This window comes from Exophiala viscosa (genome assembly GCF_022695815.1).
Source record: "Exophiala viscosa unplaced genomic scaffold EDD37scaffold_9, whole genome shotgun sequence".
Lineage (NCBI taxonomy): Eukaryota > Fungi > Ascomycota > Eurotiomycetes > Chaetothyriales > Herpotrichiellaceae > Exophiala > Exophiala viscosa.
In genome coordinates, this window is record NW_026944361.1 from 377,948 (window position 1) to 394,410 (window position 16,463).

General features: G+C 51.3%; 7 protein-coding genes across 7 annotated transcripts; 3 read left to right on the forward strand and 4 right to left on the reverse strand.

The window, feature by feature from the left end:
• Positions 1-21: 21 nt before the first annotated feature.
• EDD37DRAFT_667720 (uncharacterized protein) lies at positions 22-1,274 on the reverse strand (the record flags this gene model as incomplete). The annotated part of the gene is made up of 2 exons (XM_062819302.1): positions 491-1,274; positions 22-440 (listed from the first exon to the last, which is right to left on the reverse strand). The coding sequence occupies exons 1-2, from the start codon at positions 966-968 to the stop codon at positions 22-24; spliced, it is 897 nt and encodes a 298-aa protein (XP_062667744.1). The 5' UTR covers positions 969-1,274.
• A 37-nt stretch (positions 1,275-1,311) lies between these two features.
• Positions 1,312-3,059, reverse strand: EDD37DRAFT_580709 (putative allantoinase). The gene is made up of 3 exons (XM_062814413.1): positions 2,728-3,059; positions 2,125-2,681; positions 1,312-2,075 (listed from the first exon to the last, which is right to left on the reverse strand). Exons 1-3 carry the CDS (start codon positions 2,896-2,898, stop codon positions 1,319-1,321), a joined length of 1,485 nt encoding a protein of 494 aa, XP_062667745.1. The 5' UTR covers positions 2,899-3,059; the 3' UTR covers positions 1,312-1,318.
• A 138-nt stretch (positions 3,060-3,197) lies between these two features.
• On the reverse strand, positions 3,198-5,204 carry EDD37DRAFT_636405 (3-propionate hydroxylase). Its single transcript, XM_062816982.1, has one exon. It carries the CDS (start codon positions 5,194-5,196, stop codon positions 3,310-3,312), a length of 1,887 nt encoding a protein of 628 aa, XP_062667746.1. The 5' UTR covers positions 5,197-5,204; the 3' UTR covers positions 3,198-3,309.
• A 948-nt stretch (positions 5,205-6,152) lies between these two features.
• On the reverse strand, positions 6,153-8,191 carry EDD37DRAFT_636407 (phenylacetate 2-hydroxylase). Its single transcript, XM_062816983.1, has 2 exons — positions 8,007-8,191; positions 6,153-7,956 (listed from the first exon to the last, which is right to left on the reverse strand). Exons 1-2 carry the CDS (start codon positions 8,109-8,111, stop codon positions 6,397-6,399), a joined length of 1,665 nt encoding a protein of 554 aa, XP_062667747.1. The 5' UTR covers positions 8,112-8,191; the 3' UTR covers positions 6,153-6,396.
• Positions 8,192-8,354: 163 nt separating this feature from the next.
• On the forward strand, positions 8,355-9,823 carry EDD37DRAFT_636408 (3-oxoacyl-reductase). Its single transcript, XM_062816984.1, has 6 exons — positions 8,355-8,515; positions 8,565-8,680; positions 8,735-9,180; positions 9,236-9,268; positions 9,321-9,457; positions 9,513-9,823. Exons 1-6 carry the CDS (start codon positions 8,420-8,422, stop codon positions 9,576-9,578), a joined length of 894 nt encoding a protein of 297 aa, XP_062667748.1. The 5' UTR covers positions 8,355-8,419; the 3' UTR covers positions 9,579-9,823.
• Positions 9,824-10,909: 1,086 nt separating this feature from the next.
• On the forward strand, positions 10,910-12,772 carry EDD37DRAFT_683729 (extracelular serine carboxypeptidase; the record flags this gene model as incomplete). The annotated part of the gene is made up of 4 exons (XM_062819843.1): positions 10,910-10,965; positions 11,019-11,616; positions 11,683-12,197; positions 12,291-12,772. 4 exons carry the CDS (start codon positions 10,910-10,912, stop codon positions 12,721-12,723), a joined length of 1,602 nt encoding a protein of 533 aa, XP_062667749.1. The 3' UTR covers positions 12,724-12,772.
• Positions 12,773-14,487: 1,715 nt separating this feature from the next.
• On the forward strand, positions 14,488-16,415 carry EDD37DRAFT_636413 (uncharacterized protein). The gene has a single exon (XM_062816985.1). It carries the CDS (start codon positions 14,590-14,592, stop codon positions 16,180-16,182), a length of 1,593 nt encoding a protein of 530 aa, XP_062667750.1. The 5' UTR covers positions 14,488-14,589; the 3' UTR covers positions 16,183-16,415.
• Positions 16,416-16,463: the final 48 nt, after the last annotated feature.

Genomic DNA, 16,463 nt, shown 5'->3' on the forward strand with positions numbered 1-16,463 from the left:
CTCAAGCATTTGAGGGTCCCTCTAAAGTTTGGGCTCCCGTGCCTCGTGTGCAAAAGTTGGAGGGCTTTCTTCGACATCGTGCTGGAGCCATCTAACCATCCTCCTCGCAGCGCGTCGCGGGCCCATGCCGTCCGCATAGCCCATGAACGGTTCCATGTGCTTATACCCCATCAATTCGACGATACGCGGGTGTATCTTATCAAGCTTTCGTGGGTCGACTGCGAGGATCTGGTTTTCGATAGGGCGAATATACGGATTGCAATATTGAACGGTTGCGCTTTGTCGAGGACGATCTGACACATTTGCACCACCTCCGTGCCATAATGTGCTGATGAAATATACTACTCCTCCTTCAGGGCACAGCGCAGGAACGGTTTCTTCTGGTGAGCCACGGCGTGAACTGTCCCATTTGTGCGATCCCGGAATGATTCTTGTGGCACCTGTCACCAATCAGTCGGCAGCCACAGATCGGGGCTGGAGCACATGTCACCGTTGAAAGCGGTATACTCGTCCAAAGCTACCATGATCGCTGCTCCAAATGGAAGTCTAGGCCTTGGAAATTGAATATATCCATCGTCGTGATGCAGTCCCTGGGCTTTCTCTCCTGGATTGATTGTTATCGTGTGAAACGCCGACAGAAGATATCCCGGATCCAGAAAATAGTCGTTCAGCGCCAGTACTCGCGGTAACATCACAAACTTATCAAACACGCGACTTTTGTTCAGCAGCGAATATATCCGGTTAGTGTTGAGTCCCTCGAAAGGATTGCGTCCGCCTAAGGGGTCCTTCCCCAAGAGGCGGATGATTTCATTCCGCCCTTCTTTGGCCTCTGCTGCTGTAAAACAATCAGGGAGGACAATATAACCATGTTCCAGGACGTGTTCGACATCTGCCCGCGTGATAGGGTCTTCAGGTAGAGGTCTCCTCTTGATAGCTTGCGAGTAAAGTTTGAATGTGTCGGTCGACATGATGTTCAGGGCGACTAGGACAACGACCAACCCGTGCGAAATTTGCTGACATGCTTATGCTTATCACCTTTAGTATTTATCTCTCTGGATGGGTTTCCTTTGTGGTGCGTCGAACTCTCGTATCACCCCCGCTTGAAAAGGAACCTCGGTTTGTGCCTGGGCTGACCACCCGTGGCACCCATCAGTCAGCCTTGCATGTCATCCCCGCCATTCCAGGCCGTGCTGGCAACACTTGCGAGGCTTCCTCAGCTCAAGTACTGATGGGTGTGAGGAGTGCTCTATGGTTCACGTCAACAGGGAAACAGGTAAGGAAATTTCACCACTTCGGAATGTTTCGAGCAGAATCGATCTCAGAAAGTACTGACGTCCCACTCGCCCTCCTTCCCAGGGCCAGGAAGTGTGCTCTTCCCTCGTTTTATGAAATTGCCATATCCTTTCTTTCCCAACAGACCACCATTATCTCTGTCCCAAACCACTTCTCCTCTGAGAATGGTGTACCTTGGCCACTGATTCAACTCCATCCCTTCAAAAGGTGTATAATCTACATTATGATGCAGCATCGAGTTTGTGAGTTTGAATGTCCCAAGCTTCCCGGGAGGATACCAAATGGTCAAATCGGCATCGGAAACACCAGGAAGTATCGTTCCTTTTTGTGGATATAGCCCGTACAGTCTTGCTGCATTGGTGCTCGTCACTTCAACGAACTTTTGTAAGGGCAGCCTATTTGCGCTCAGCGTGAGAGCAAGGCGTGTCTCAATGCCCGGACATCCATTGGGAATGCCACTAAAGCGTCCTTCAGGATACTCTTTGCTGATAATGGACTTCTTGCCCTTCTCATAGTCGTCATACATGAACGGGCAGTGATCAGATGAGAGGACAGTAAAAGTCCCGTTAGCAAGGCCAATCCATATCGCATCGTGATCATTTGCTGAATCCCGCGGTGGAGGTGAGCAGACACATTTGGCACCCTCGAAGTCTGGCAGATCCAAGTGGTCACGGGTGAGGAAGAGATACTGCGGGCACGTCTCGGCATACACAGGTAGGCCACGTGTTTGAGCATTGCGAAGGTGGGCAGCCGCAGATGGGGACGAGACATGTACGACAAGGCTGGTATGTGAGTCAGCTTGCTTCCGAACATCGACGAAATACCACTTACATGGGCGCATCGATCAACTCTGCCAGTGCAATGGCTCGATTGGTGGCCTCGGTTTCCACTAGCTGCGGTCTGGACGTAGCGTGATACTTGGGCGCGAACAATTGTCTCTCCTCCAGCTTCTTGGTCATCCAATTCAGCACATCTCCATTTTCGGCGTGTATCATGGTAGTGATGCCCTCTTTCCTGGATGTATATAACACGTCGAGAATCTCATCGTCGCGAAGCTGAAGAGCCGCATATGTCATGTAGATCTTGAGCGAGGAGATGCCGAGTTCGCGTAAACGAGGGAACTCCGACAGGGCTTGTTCGCCGGGATGCCCAACTAGCAAGTGGAATGAATAATCGGTATAGCAGTTGTCCTTGGCTCGGGCATGAGTATCTTCCAGGACTTGAAGGAGCGAAGGTATGGTTTTTGGTTGAGGAGCAAATGCGACGATCGTGGTAGTCCCGCCACAGATACTGCTTCTTGTGCCTGTCTCAAAGTTGTCTGAACTCCTTCCCTTCCCTCCAAACAGCGCGGGCTCTTCAAGGTGGACATGGCAGTCGATGCCGCCGGGCTGTGATTGTGTCAGCTTCGCACTCATTGAGACTTCTTGTCCATACCATAACATAGCCGCCCTCTGCATCAATCACCCGCTTCGCACTGTTTGTGGACAACACGCCTGGCGGTGCCAGAAGTGCGACCTTACCATCTTTGATGGCAATGTCGTAGTTGGCAGTATCAGATGCAGTCACCACGAGGCCGTTGACGATGAGCAGATCGGATCCATCCATCTCGAACCGGTGGTCGCAACGCTGGGGCACTGAGATCCAGAAGATCTCAAGGTAACACTGATCTCCATTGTGCAATGCTCTTTAGCCGCAGTCATCCCGCACTTGACAATGTGGAGAGCTTTGTTATCGCCCGCCCATGTTGTTGCTATTGGAGGGGGACTGCCACGGAAAAGAACGATGAGTACGGCGATAAGGCGCTTCAAAGAGCTTGCTCCAAGCGACGTTCATGTCCGCTGTCGTCCTAAGCCCAAAGGAGGATGGCATTTCTCTCCAGATCACGCTGCGACGCGTCTCGAATCAATGCCAGGTATTCTCTCACCCTCGTGCGTGATCAAGTCCAGGACAGCAGCAAACAATGGGTCATGATGAATTCTTCCAAGTGCTATGACCACAGGTTTTCTGCAACAGCAACTAATACAAAAGTCCGCCTAGATACGAGTCTATGTCATCCACCACAGTCTTGGATCCAAGTTCGAAACGAGCTCCAATCCAACCGTCCGGTCTAAGCACAAACACAGCTCCAGAATCAACATTGACCTGGTACCTACTGTTCGCGGTGCCATCGGCGTCAAAGTATACTCTGCCCAATGGATCTGTGCCCAGCTCGAACCAAGCATTGCCGACCTTTTCGGGGAGAATGGTAAGGAAATCCACAGGCCATTCCTGAGCAGAAGACGAATCTCCGTTGAGATGCACCCCATTCGTCTTTGCTTCCACCAAGGGCTTCGTGCTAGGTGATAGACGGGGTTTCTTCTGGATGTCGGCCTTCATCGTGAGGAACGCCTCTTTCGCCTGCGCTGACTTGCCCGCAAACACGACAACATAAAATCTCGCCACATTCGGCATCAGATTTTGAAGCCAGACAGGTTCCCACAGAGCAGGCGTCAAGACCTGCACATCTGGAGCTCTGTATCCAGGAATGGCCGGTCCCGGCACGATAGACCGCTTCGCAATGGTAGCAGCGAGGTCTTCCTCGCCGCTGTCGTCTCTCAAAACAGCAACATTGGGCCCGAATCCGATCGTCAACCCGGTGTTGAAGCCCTTGGCCTGTTGCAAAATCTTCCCCAGAACAACATTCGGATCTTCGGTTCTGTCTCCGGCATAGTCTTTTGGCAATCTTCCCGAGACCAGCACACTGATATCTTCGTCATACTTGATCAACTTAGCGGCATTCGGCTGCCTCTCAAGCGTGTAAGTCTCGAGCACATTCCGTTTCAGCACGCCGGTCAACACAAGAGCCAATTTCCAACCCAAGTTGACGGCGTCGTGCATACCAGCGTTCATGCCCTGCCCTGCTCCGCTACTGTGGCTATGCGCGGCATCACCAGCAAGGAATACCGACTCCTTCGCCCAGAAATTCCTCGCGACTCGCTGACCGACACTGTACACGCTCGCCCAGTCGACTCGTTCATACTCGATCTCGAAAGGCTTGACCGAGAGCTTCGCCTCCTCGATGAACACATCCTGGTTGAGCTCCTTGTACATTTTTCTCCGATCTTCATTCATCGCAAATCCAATTCTCGTGGCGCCATGGTCAAGCGGGATCCAAAGCACGTTTCCGTACACTGGGCTCTCAATCGCACCGTACGCCCTGGGTTTCGGCATCGTCGTGCTCTTCAACACACCATCGATTCTCACCCACTTATCTTCCGTCCTGTCTCCCTCCGACTCGATACCCGCCGCTCCTCGGACCAGTGTCCTCGACCCGTCACATCCAATCAGATAGCGACACTTGACAGTATATTTCTTCTCATTACCCTCGCCACCACTGGTGTCCAAGATCGTAGCCTTGACTCTGCCCCTCTCGCCTGCTGGAACAGACTCGTCGACCTCCAGATCCACAAAGCTACTGTTCTCACTGACCTCGACGCCAAATTTCTTGAGTTCGGCGCGGAAAATGTCCTCGACGAATCGTTGACGTAGCACACTCGCGAACTTGAACCGAGAGTCCTCAATGCCCTCGAGGAAACTCCATCCCCGTCCAAACACTTCCGTGCCATCCTTGTCGTATGCCGCTGACTGCCGTACAGCGACGCACTGCTGTGTGATTTGATCGCCCAGGCCCATCTGCGAGAGAACTTCCATGGAACGCGGCCAGAAAGTGACGGCACGTCCGAACGTTTCTTGCATTGGCTTGGGGTGTTTCTCGATGATGTGGACGGAGATGGGTTTCGTGGCGGAGGACAAAGGTGGATTTGAGTATCTTTGAAGTTGGTACCCGAGGTTGAGACCAACGGGTCCAGCGCCCACGATGAGGACATCGACGTCGACGTCGCCGGAAGATTCGGAGGGCGCCATCTTGTCGGCTAGGACTTGTCGGCTAGGAATCTTGTATGTAGTTTCGCTAATTTAATTGTCGTGCGGCTTGAAGTTGATCTATCGCAGAACGCTCCTCTCGAGCAGATTGAACACCGTCGAGCAGCGCTATCACCTTTGCTAACCAACGAGCGAAGTACTAGTGCTCTTGCTCTCGCTGTTGCTGTCGCCTTCGCTTTTTCCGGAAACTTCGAGGCACCCTTCCAACAACCGTTACAACAACAGTAACTTGTGGCTCCTCTAATTGTCGAGCAGCTGATTCACGGTGTTCTAGCAGTAAATGAAACAAAGCGCAGGTAACAGTGGAACGAACAAGACGATCGAAAAGAAATTCTCCACGACAATATCCGTTCAGTTCAAGCGGGAACCTCCATTGGAAACTACTCACCTACCTTATATTACACGTACACTTGGGATTACCATCTCCGTAGGCTTCGTACCTGGGACCTGGACCTGGACCCTTGGTGTGGTGCTTATCTACCCACGGCCGGGACGCAGATCGGCGAGGCTGCGATAAGCAAACCCCTCGACTATCGATTTAAAGTTACCTTAGGTAAACGATCAACCTCGGGCGACGGGCACCATCACCGTCCCACGAGACCACATTTTCATGCCAAAAGAGAGCGATCAATCATATTGTAATCATTATGCAACAGCCAAGTGCTGTTCTCCGCCGCACATACCTTTGAACTCGCTCACATGACTTCGACTTACCTCATCTCAACACGGCCCCAGCCCGGCGGGGTTGTGGGTGACACAAGAAAAAATCTAGTGGCCGCAGACGAACGACCGCAAAAATTGGGGTTGCGCGGATGTCCGTGGTCACAGCGTCAGTCTCGTCGAGCCGCCTCACGTGGCCTGACCATGTCCTTTGGATCGTGGGTCAAAACCATAAAGTTTCTGATTGGGCTTGTGGGCGAAGGAGTTCACCGCTTGGGGCTGGATGAGACGGCAAGATCGAAAAGACTTGCGTGGCTACGATGGTCCGAAGCTACCTGGGGTGGCAGTCACCCTTCGGCTCTGCTAAGTAGGGCGAGAGTGAAGCATGATACAGTAAAATAAGCATGATGTGGTAATCTGTGGTATTTCGCTATGGTCGTCAACATGGTCGGTAACGATGCTTTCAAGCACAAAACGGTACTCCCAACACCAGCAAGCTATGTAATCCAATTCGATGACCATTTACTCCTGTTCAGCATAGTAGCCTTTGGTCCGGTCCGCTGCCTGGGCCATGACTTCCTTGATCACGCTCTCCTCGTGTCTGGGGATCAACTTGACCTTGAAATCCCTCGGGATCGCCACCAATGCTGACTTGAACTGGTTGTAGTCCACATAATCTGTGTTCGGTGGCTCCGTCTCGCTCGCCACGATCTTGTAGCACGACAGTAATCTGATCAGAGCTGTGTACAATAGTCGGGTCGCAATGAACTGTCCTGAACATGCTCTTGCCCCAGCACCGAACGAGAAATGTTGAATACCTGCGGCAGGCTTCTCTTCCGGCACAGTCGTGGACGGTTTCATCACAAACTCGTCGTTCAACCATCTCTCAGGGTTGAACACGCTGCCATCAGGTCCGAAGTGGTCAACGTCGTGGTTGGCTGCTTGAGCGTTGATCAGGATCATGGTCTTCGCCGGGATCTTGGCACCGTTCCAGTCGACTTCCGTTACAGTCTTTCGGGGCAGCGACATAGCGCTGACCGTGTAGTAGCGCGCGGCCTCCTTGATGATAGCGTTGACGTACGGCACCTTCTCATCCTGGAAACTGTTTGCCCATACGGAGTTCAAATCTTCGTGGTATCGCATGATGTCTTCGTACGCGCGGTCCTGGAAGACCTGGCCTTCCTTTGTGCACAGAGAGCCAATGCACGATGTCAGAGTGCCGGGAATGGTCTCGAAACCACCAGAGACAAGCGAGAGACAGATAGAGGAGACTTCGACGCCGGTCAACTTGGTCTCTTGGTCTTTGAGGATCGCGGCGCTAATGCAAGGTTTATCGGTGCCCTTCTTGATCATGTCTCGCACTTTGTCGAGAAGGAAGTTCAAGTACTTGTCACGTCGGTCACGAAGTTCTTTGGAGCGTCGGTTTTTCTCATTGTTGGGGAAGTAGCGTAGGATTGGGACATAGTCTTGGTAGTTCTCGGATGCAGAACGGAGAAGAGAGATGGCAGAGCCGACGTGCAGGATTTCTCGAAGCATTTCATCGTACACGTTGTCCATACGAATGCCGTAGCAGAGCGTCAAAGTGGTGTTCAGAGCATAGCGCTGGATATACGGTCGAACGCTAGTCTCGAGCTCGCCGTTCTTGCTGTCGCGGAAAATGTCCCGGAGGATGCAGTACGACTCAAGATCAAACATGTCGTGGTATCCTCGCATGGCTGGTCGTCCGAGGGCTTGACCGGCAGCCTTGCGTTTGTTCTTGCACGAGTCGTCCCACGGACTGGATCCGATAGTGAAACCTTGGGTGGAAGAAATGACGCCGTGGAAAGTGTAGAGAGTCGGACGGTCAATCACAGCGGTTTGGTTTCCGATAAGCATCTTCTTGCCGTCTTCGAAAGAGCTGACAACAACCGCTCGAGTGTTTCCTAGGCGGATTTGAAAGACTGATTGACGATACTTGCGCCACCAGCCCTCACAGACGGTAGCATGATCTGGACCCAGTGCGTTGAGATGGCCGACAACAGGCAAAGCGCCTGGAATTTCAGGGATGCCCTTGATCTTTGGGATGTCGGTTTGAGTCGACCACTTAACATGTCAGTCAAGAAGTACGCAACAGACTGGTGGTAGCGACTGACCCAGTACAATGCAGAGACAAAGAGGATCGAGCCGATGACCCATATCGTGTAATCGTGGTTGATAGCCTGGAGGAGGCCCCCTACGATGGGCGGCGCCGTAGTCATGTTGATCGAATCGGACGAGGAAGTTTGTCGTCCAATAATCACCTTGAAGATAGTTTGAGTGCTCGGGACTTCATTCGAAGATGAGAAGGGAGATTTATATGATCGGGTCGAAATGGTGTAACGTTGAAAAAGCGTATGGCGGAAGGAGCGACCGGACATGTGCGAAGAGCGCTGGGGCCGTTCGGACGGAGAACAACGACTGAAAAATATTGAAGGCGGAAAGGACCGCAGATCATCGACTCTCCACATTGCATTTAGATGCATCTAGCTTTCATGATTTCCGTTGTTTCGAGAACCATTCAGTGCCTATGTCGACCTTGTCAGTATTAGACTTGTTTGGTGTCAAGGGCCGTGTGGCCCTGGTGACGGGTGGCTGTTCTGGGTTGGGATTGATGATCGCAAAGGTGAGCTGATTGAGTCGGACGCGCTGGACTGGGCCTGACACTTGTTTAGGGTCTCGTATCGAATGGTGCAAAGGTCTATGTGACAGCTTTGCCAACAGATGACATCGAAGGTGTTGTGACTGAGTTGTCTCAACTGGGGAAGACATCTGGCGGAAGCGCTGTTGGGTAAGCCGAGTATCAGTCTTTTTGGTATATCTTTTTAAGCTGATATTGTCACAGGTTTGCCGGAGACGTGTCTTCGAAAGAAGGCATCGCCGCCATTGGAAAAGAAATCGAGAAGCACGAGACTCATCTTGACATTCTGTGTTCGAACGCTGGTATACGCCGGGATCCTCCCCAGACGTGCAATGTGAAGACTGCACCACTGGATGAATTGCAGAGTTCATTGTGGTCATCGCGGCATTCCGACTGGGATGATAGTTTCCGGGTCAATGTGACAGCCCATTACTTTTTATCCGTGGCTCTCTTGAAACTGCTGGTAGCTGCGGGGGAACTTGATCTGGGAAACGGCCGAAAAGGAAGGGACGAAGGTCGTGGAGTTGTGATCATTACCAGCAGTTGTGCCAGTATGCATAACTGCACGAATGTCGACTTGACAAGTTATGCTGCTAGCAAGGCCGCCATCGACCATTTGGTGCCATTGCTAGCAAGTAAATTTGCAAGATGTGAGTTTGATGGATGACTGGCTTCCGCAATAATACTGATGCTATGGGGGTCTAGGGTATGTCCGGGTCAATGCCATAAACCCTGGTTGTAAGTGCTTGTCCGGAGAATTTGGGTGAAGGGTGCTGACATTCGCCCGCAGTCGTACCGAGCAAAATGAACCCTGTGGAGGAAGGAGACAACCAGTTCGCAGAACTTTTCAAGGCCATGCCTGCAGCGCGTATCGGCAAACCGGAAGACATTGCTGGTGCAGTGTTGTACCTTAGCAGTCAAGCAGGGGTAAGTCGAATGTACGATGAGAGTATGGACGAGTACACTACTGATTCTCAACCAGGCTTATGTCGATGGCCGTTGTCTGTGTATCGACGGTGGCCGAGTTCTGCTCGCAAATGGGCAATAATGAAAGTTTGCAATCTTCAAGCATTGCGAAAAGTAGATAAGGAGGAAAAGGAGTACATTTGGTTTAGGAAGCTCACTTGAATATATGTTTGATGAAATCTGCATGGCGCCATGAAGCTTACCTGAATCCAAATAAATGACCCATTTAGGAAAGAGAGAATAGACAAGGCTCGCTTGTTCCTTCTGCAAAGGCATGACCCTGCAGCGACAGTCATATAGCATCAAGATGTTGCCTGAACACGCTCTCATATGATGAGAAGACGAATTCCTTCACATTTTGACTCGAGTAGGGATGATATTTTATTGTCGTCGTCTTCATCTTGCGAACGTCGCCGAGAAACTTCAATATCCAAGCCACATTTAGATGGCGCCCAAGCTTGGGCCAGGCGGATTGCGCGGCAGGCCTAGAGTTGTCTAACTCTCGGGCTTCGTCAGCGTCAACTATATGTACTTACTCGTTATTAATGTTCTAGAACTCTTCCTATACCAGGCCATGTCTTCGAACCAACTCAGTGAAGCCGCTAGCTTCATCAATATAAATCTGGTGATTGTTTCAAGGTGTCCACCGGCGCCAATTTGCTGAACTCCAACTCATGTCGTACACGATGCCACTTCAGTGAGAAGTAGGTTCGCTGCTTCTAAGGTTGAATCCTACTTAGCTTCTTCAATGCTATAAATGAAGTCACACTTTGAACGACCTGGGGCGATAGAATAGCAGAACTGGGGAATACATGGTATTGATGAACCTCGGGAGAGACCTGCGGGTATGACGGGCACCGGGCGGGTGGCGCAAATTGTACGACATAGAAGCTTATCATGATTGACGGGGACTCAGATCCCTGGATGGTGGTGGCATATTGCATATTATTGCATATTCTTTATCTTCCAAGCTTCCTTCGGCAAGCAGCTGAGTGGCTACAGCGCCCTCCACCTCCACAACATTGCATTATGGAAGCTTTGATCAGCCCACGGCTTGGGGCGGGCTAAGCTGTAAGAATCACCTGTTCCTTGATCACCTCCAACCACTATCTTCCACCTTCCGGTTGAGTGAAAGGCAGACTCTCTACAACGTTGCATCCCCAGGCACAATGCGGTCATAGCCAGGGTACCTTCCTGAACCTATCTAAATATCGATATCAAGGTAGCATTTAGGCTGCTGAGCGGGGTTGAAGCTAGATGCGAGCAAAGAACGATGGAAGACCATAGTTCGGCAATAATGGACTGTGGTCCACGATTTGATGGCAGTCAAGTACTGCGTATATCCTGCTGCAATTGTTCTTGTATGCAATCCTACTAGTATTCTTCCCGCAGGACAAGGGACACTTGCTCACGATGAAAGGATCTCTCCTGCTAGCCGCAGTCTCGCTCTGCGGCCTTGCGCTCGCAAAGTATGTTGAGATCAAGAACGCCATTATTGCCTTTATGTTAACACCTCAAACAGAAGCAACCGTCCGGCACCACATCGACTACAGGCACGCGACGTCGACCCAACGGAACTGTATCCTGGCCATAACATTTCGGTGCCCATCGACCACTTCCACAACGAAACCAAATATGTCCCTCATACGAACGCCTCCTTCAACCTGCGTTACTTCTTCGATGCGTCGCATTATAAACCAGGCGGCCCTGTTATAATCTTGCAGAGCGGTGAAGCTGATGCGACTGAACGTCTGCCATACCTACAGAAAGGCATATTAGCTGAATTGGTCAATGCCACCAATGGCATCGGAGTTGTCCTCGAGCACAGATACTATGGCACAAGTTTTCCTACAGCGAACTTGACCACGAAGAGCCTACGCTTCCTCACCACCGAGCAGGCATTGGCGGATCAAGCCTATTTTGCTCAACATATCGTCTTTCCCGGGCTGGAGCATATGAACTTGACTGCACCTAATGTTCCGTACATAGTGTACGGTGGGTCATATGCAGGCGGATTTGCTGCCTTCACGCGGAAGCTGTACCCGAACTTGTATTTTGGTGCCATTTCATCGTCCGGCGTGACTGAGGCCATATATGATTACTGGCAATATTATGAGCCGGTAAGCCTTCGGCATGGCACTTTCGGCTGATGTGTCTGTCGTGGAACACTTGCTGATGATTAACAGATCCGCGAGTACGGACCACCTGCTTGCATCGCGGCGCAAACCAAGCTCATCAACGTTGTGGACAACATTCTCATGAAGAATGACTCGGCAACAGTCCAACAGCTGAAAAGTGGATTCGGGTTGGAGACTCTGACATATAACGACGACTTTGCCAACCTCGTTTCCTATGGAATATCAGGGTGGCAGAGCCGCAATTGGGACCCTGCTGTCAACGACCCAAGTTTCAGTTATTATTGCGGCAACATTTCATCGACTAAGGTCCTGTGGCCAAGTACCTCCGCAATGGCATCGACTGCATCATCTCTGATCGAGGCTGGAGGGTGGGGTAATGAGACGGCCACATTGACCAACAGTTTCTTGAACATGATGGCCTGGACCAACGACAGCTACGGTGTTTCCTCATGCGATGGACCTCTGAATTCGTGTTACGACAACCACAACGCCTCTGCGGAGATGTACACTGATAAGAGTATTGACAACTACAACGCTCTTTCGTGGGCTTACCAATACTGCACGTAAGTTTTCCTCCTTCCGAAAGACGGTCCCACTGTACCACAAGTCTTTCCATCTGCTCCAAGTGTTTCCGTACAGCTTGCTGACGTTCATAGTCAATGGGGATACCTACAGACGGGATCGGGGGTCCCTAAGAGTGAGCTGCCTTTGATCTCTCGCCTCTTGACATTGGAATACGAGTCCCTCGTCTGCCGGTTAGCCTTCAACATCACTTCTCCGCCAGATGTCCAGGCGATCAACAAGTACGGAGGATACAACATCTCATATCCACGACTGGCGTTTATTGGAGGAGAAGCTGACCCTTGGCGACCGGTGACGCCGTTGGCAACATTGACCGTTCCCGATCAGCTGAACCGAACTAGCAATGCAAGCGAGCCGGTGATTCTTATCGCCGGAGCGGTCCATCACTGGGATGAGAATGGCTTGTTTCCGAATGAGACAACGTCCACGTTACCTCCGGCGCCTGTGGCTCAAGCCCAGAAGCAAGAGGTGTCAATCGTGAAGGAATGGTTGACACAGTGGAAATAAGCAGCACGCCTGAACGGATATCGTATAGACAACAGTAAGGTGTGGTTACAGGTACCACAACATACATATTGTTATGAGAGATGAATTCAAAACTCTGCTCTGCTTCAAATTCCTTGGGTAGGCTTACGGTCAAAACAAACACCGGATGCACCGTGATTCTGAGGTTGTGGATTTCGGATTCCCAACCAAACCTGTGCAACCCAAGCAGGAATAGTGTCAACACTTCCTCTTGTGCAGATTCGGTTATTGTGGTAACACGGCATGGTCAAAGGTAAGACAGACTTGCCCGGGTGACGTGATGGACGGACGCCTAGCTTCATATTGCGTTGGTATAGGTGAGAGTGAGGGCCAATATTCTGATGAGTCTCAAGAATTCGGACAGCGCGGGCGCACTTTGGTGTGTAAAGAGGTTACCCAGAATGTGAGCCTGTACGAGGACGACCTGAGTGGCACGTGTCTGGCAATATCAATGGATTTCCCTCCCAGGTGAGACAGGCTGGTTGCCACAGTATCTCCGTCTAGCCAGGGTCAAGGGTCTTGTTTGACGCTGCTCTCCAGATTCTGCAGCTAGCACCAACCGAGCACGGATAGTCTGCTCCGTAAGGATCTGTGGCAGTGGTGAGGTGGAAGCGGCCAGGCTTCACCGGTGCCGGTTTCCAAGTGTTTTGCTAACGGTCGCCTGGATGTCAAGCTGGAGTCTATCAGGTCAAAGCCTTAGTGACTTGCCTTGACGGATTGCGGCTAAGTTATTGCGCAGCATCGACATTTGACATACTATGCACGAGATGCCTTCCAAATGCCCATAGGACGTTTGGTGCCAGTTGGGGCCGACCCAGCCACTGTCACCTGCAAGTCACATCTTTGGTAAGTTTTGCGCCTTCATTATTGGGCGACCTCGATGACCGGGATGACACTCGCATTTGTACCTCGCAGACTCTGGCACCTGACGATTGGTTCTTTGTCCCTGATACCTGGAAATTCCCCAGAACCACGCAATGATCCAAAAATGTAAGCGAGGTGCCAGCTGGTCCCCGGTTCCCTGTCGTTGTTTGCTTGAGACCTCGTATCCGTCATCTACTCTCCACAATTGCTATCCTGACGGTCAACATCATATTCATTGGTTATTTGTACCCTTTGCCTGATCGTAAGCAAACACACAACATCATGTTTGTGGCTGCTATTGCGTATGCTGAATGGCACCCAAAATGTGAAGAGGTCACGAGAGGTCAATCACACCGCTTGAATGGCGTTTTAGTGGTCGACGCGAGAGCGGTGTCGCGATGAAACGCTGGAGCTTCGGGCAAGTCGTGTCAAAAATGCTTCACCTCCACTCCACTATTTCCCCCTCGAGCCTGCAGCAGAACCTCTGACATTTTCATCACAGACAAAATGTCCGAGAGAAGAACCATAGTGAACCATCCATGGTTCCTGCAAATCCCTTCCCATCATCGACTCCCTGCAATCTCGTTCTCATCGACAGATCTTCTCTTCTCATTTCTCCGAGGTCCGTTCTCTCAAGATTCGACCTCTCTTCTTATCCTCCATTTGGCAACAATCGTCTTCTCTATTGGGTTGGGCTGTTGTCCAACCCCAGGTCGGCATCTTTACAATTTTAGCAGGATGTGAACATATGTGGCTTGCCTGTTCAGTCCGTGCTTGTTGGTAACCGAGCGTACCCTTCCACAGTCCGAGGGCTATCACTCTATCCACCTTCCCTAGCATGACCCCATTTCTTTTGAACTCTGTTGCAGCCTCTACCCACATGAGACGGACCCTGTTACCATTAGAGTTCCAGGTGACAGATGTCTCCAGCCCCGTCCAGAGAATCGTCCAGGCTTTCCCAAGGCCTTTTTTGATGGTTCCGCGATGATGCAAGTCCCGGGCGATACCTCTATACCTTGCGGCAATTTCCTTCCTCCTTCCTCAGATCCTGACCCTAGGAAAACCATGGCTACCATGACTGAAGCATGCCGACCAGAGTCTGTGTCTTTCAAGAGGAGGAGGTTACAAGAAAGACAACACGAGGAAGTACTGGCGGAGGCGCGGCTCCATGAGCAGAAGAGGAAGATCTTGAGCTACGCCAATGCGACGAACAACCTCATTCCTACACATGGAAACGATACGGAGGACGATGAACTATACGCAGAGCGGTTTGATCGAGAGTCCTCGGTGGAAACACCATCAGAACGCAGTGTCTTGACACCGGACGAAACTCAAGAGCACAGAGCGACGTTTGGAAGACCCATCTCTTATAACACCGGCGTGCTACCTCCACTCAAGCTTGAGATACCAGACGATGAGGAGATCCTGCAGTTGGGACTGGACGAGAACCGTGTTGTCATACCGCCCTCGCCCAGACCTGTCTTGCAAGCTTCGTTGGCTTCATGGGCAGATTTCAGATATGACCGGTATTCTGTTGTCCTAGACTCACCATTATCGGAAGTTGTGAGTCCAGACTTCGATACGGACGAGACCTTTTCACCCATCGAGACTGCCACCCCAGTTTCATTCCAACAACCTAAATCTAGACCCTCGCTCATCTCGATTAGCAGCGTGTCGCAATGCAGCAAGAGAAGGACTAAGTCGGTACAAAGCCCGCTGTCGCAAACAGCTTCACGGTCAGAACGACCAGCCAAACGCCAGTCAACAAGCTCGATGCAGGCTGCGTTTCCTGCCGCTGAAGCCACACTTTTCGAAGTTCCAGACCTTCCTGTCAATGCCCTTGAGCTCATTGCCAATGCTAGCCACGAGTCTCTACCACTAACGACGCTGTCATCAAGAGAACCCACTTCGAGGACTTTGCGAAAGTCCAGTGTACCTCGACTTTCGACAGCACTAAGCCATGCCCGTATGAGCAGTATCAAAAATTTGATCAAGACACCTACGTCCACCACGTTTTCACGCCCTTCGAGCCACATAAGTCGACCTTCGACTTCGAGCATGTCTGGCGTCGAAGCGTTCCCGATGCAGAACACTGGCTTTTTCAGCAACCCACGCAACTCCACGACGATCCAACGACCTTCGACGGCAATGAGCTCGTCGAGCTCCACCAGCCCAACCAACGTGGCCATGACTGCCTTACCATCCTCACCCAGTCCTCTAGGTGATAATGATGACGACTTCGATACAAGATCCGCACATGGCCAGACCATGGAGGCCAAAAAGTCTTTCTCGGTATTGCGCCGACGAAGCGAGAGTATCGGTCAAGCACTCAAGGGCCTCAGCAAGATTAACACGAAGCACGACGGGCCTTTGCTCGCGGGTCGTTTGCCGACTCCCCGGAATCCAAGAAAGTCATTCGCTATGGAGCTTTCTGGGTTCCCTACTCCGCCGATGCCGCCTCTTCCTGGGAAGAGCAGCACTGGTGCTGGTTCGTTCAACTCAAATCCTATGAGGAACAACAGTGGTGGGAACATTGGTCTTGGGTTGCGAAGCGTGGAAGGACTCTCGCACAGATGAAATCCATCAGGACTGATTCTGAAGTGCGGCCAGAATGTCGAAATGAATACACCCTCTTGCCAGTTATTCAGAGCAATAGTCCATGCTCTATTACGATGTTACGACAGATTTGTTTTGCTCTGAGCGTTCTCCTGATATCATGTATCAAAAAGGTGTATTTTAGAACACGGGAATTGGGCCGTTGACTGCCAATCGATGATGGAAATAGCAATGATAATGCCCCCAGATCAAAAAGTCACACGTCTTGTCAGCGATATACTCATCCCATTCGTGTTGCAATG

Bases quoted from the DNA above. Each gene is read 5' to 3' on its own strand.
- EDD37DRAFT_580709 (XM_062814413.1), bottom strand. From the start codon at position 2,898: ATGGATGGATCCGATCTGCTCATCGTCAACGGCCTCGTGGTGACTGCA. The intron at 2,682-2,727 runs GTATGGACAAGA...ACACAATCACAG, and splicing joins CAGAGGGCGGCTATGTTATG to CCCGGCGGCATCGACTGCCA. The intron at 2,076-2,124 runs GTAAGTGGTATT...CTCACATACCAG, and splicing joins GAGTTGATCGATGCGCCCAT to CCTTGTCGTACATGTCTCGT.
- EDD37DRAFT_636405 (XM_062816982.1), bottom strand. From the start codon at position 5,196: ATGGCGCCCTCCGAATCTTCCGGCGACGTCGACGTCGATGTCCTCATC.
- EDD37DRAFT_636407 (XM_062816983.1), bottom strand. From the start codon at position 8,111: ATGACTACGGCGCCGCCCATCGTAGGGGGCCTCCTCCAGGCTATCAAC. The intron at 7,957-8,006 runs GTCAGTCGCTAC...TGACATGTTAAG, and splicing joins TTGTCTCTGCATTGTACTGG to TGGTCGACTCAAACCGACAT.
- EDD37DRAFT_636408 (XM_062816984.1), top strand. From the start codon at position 8,420: ATGTCGACCTTGTCAGTATTAGACTTGTTTGGTGTCAAGGGCCGTGTG. The intron at 8,516-8,564 runs GTGAGCTGATTG...ACACTTGTTTAG, and splicing joins TGGGATTGATGATCGCAAAG to GGTCTCGTATCGAATGGTGC. The intron at 9,458-9,512 runs GTAAGTCGAATG...ATTCTCAACCAG, and splicing joins ACCTTAGCAGTCAAGCAGGG to GCTTATGTCGATGGCCGTTG.
- EDD37DRAFT_636413 (XM_062816985.1), top strand. From the start codon at position 14,590: ATGATGCAAGTCCCGGGCGATACCTCTATACCTTGCGGCAATTTCCTT.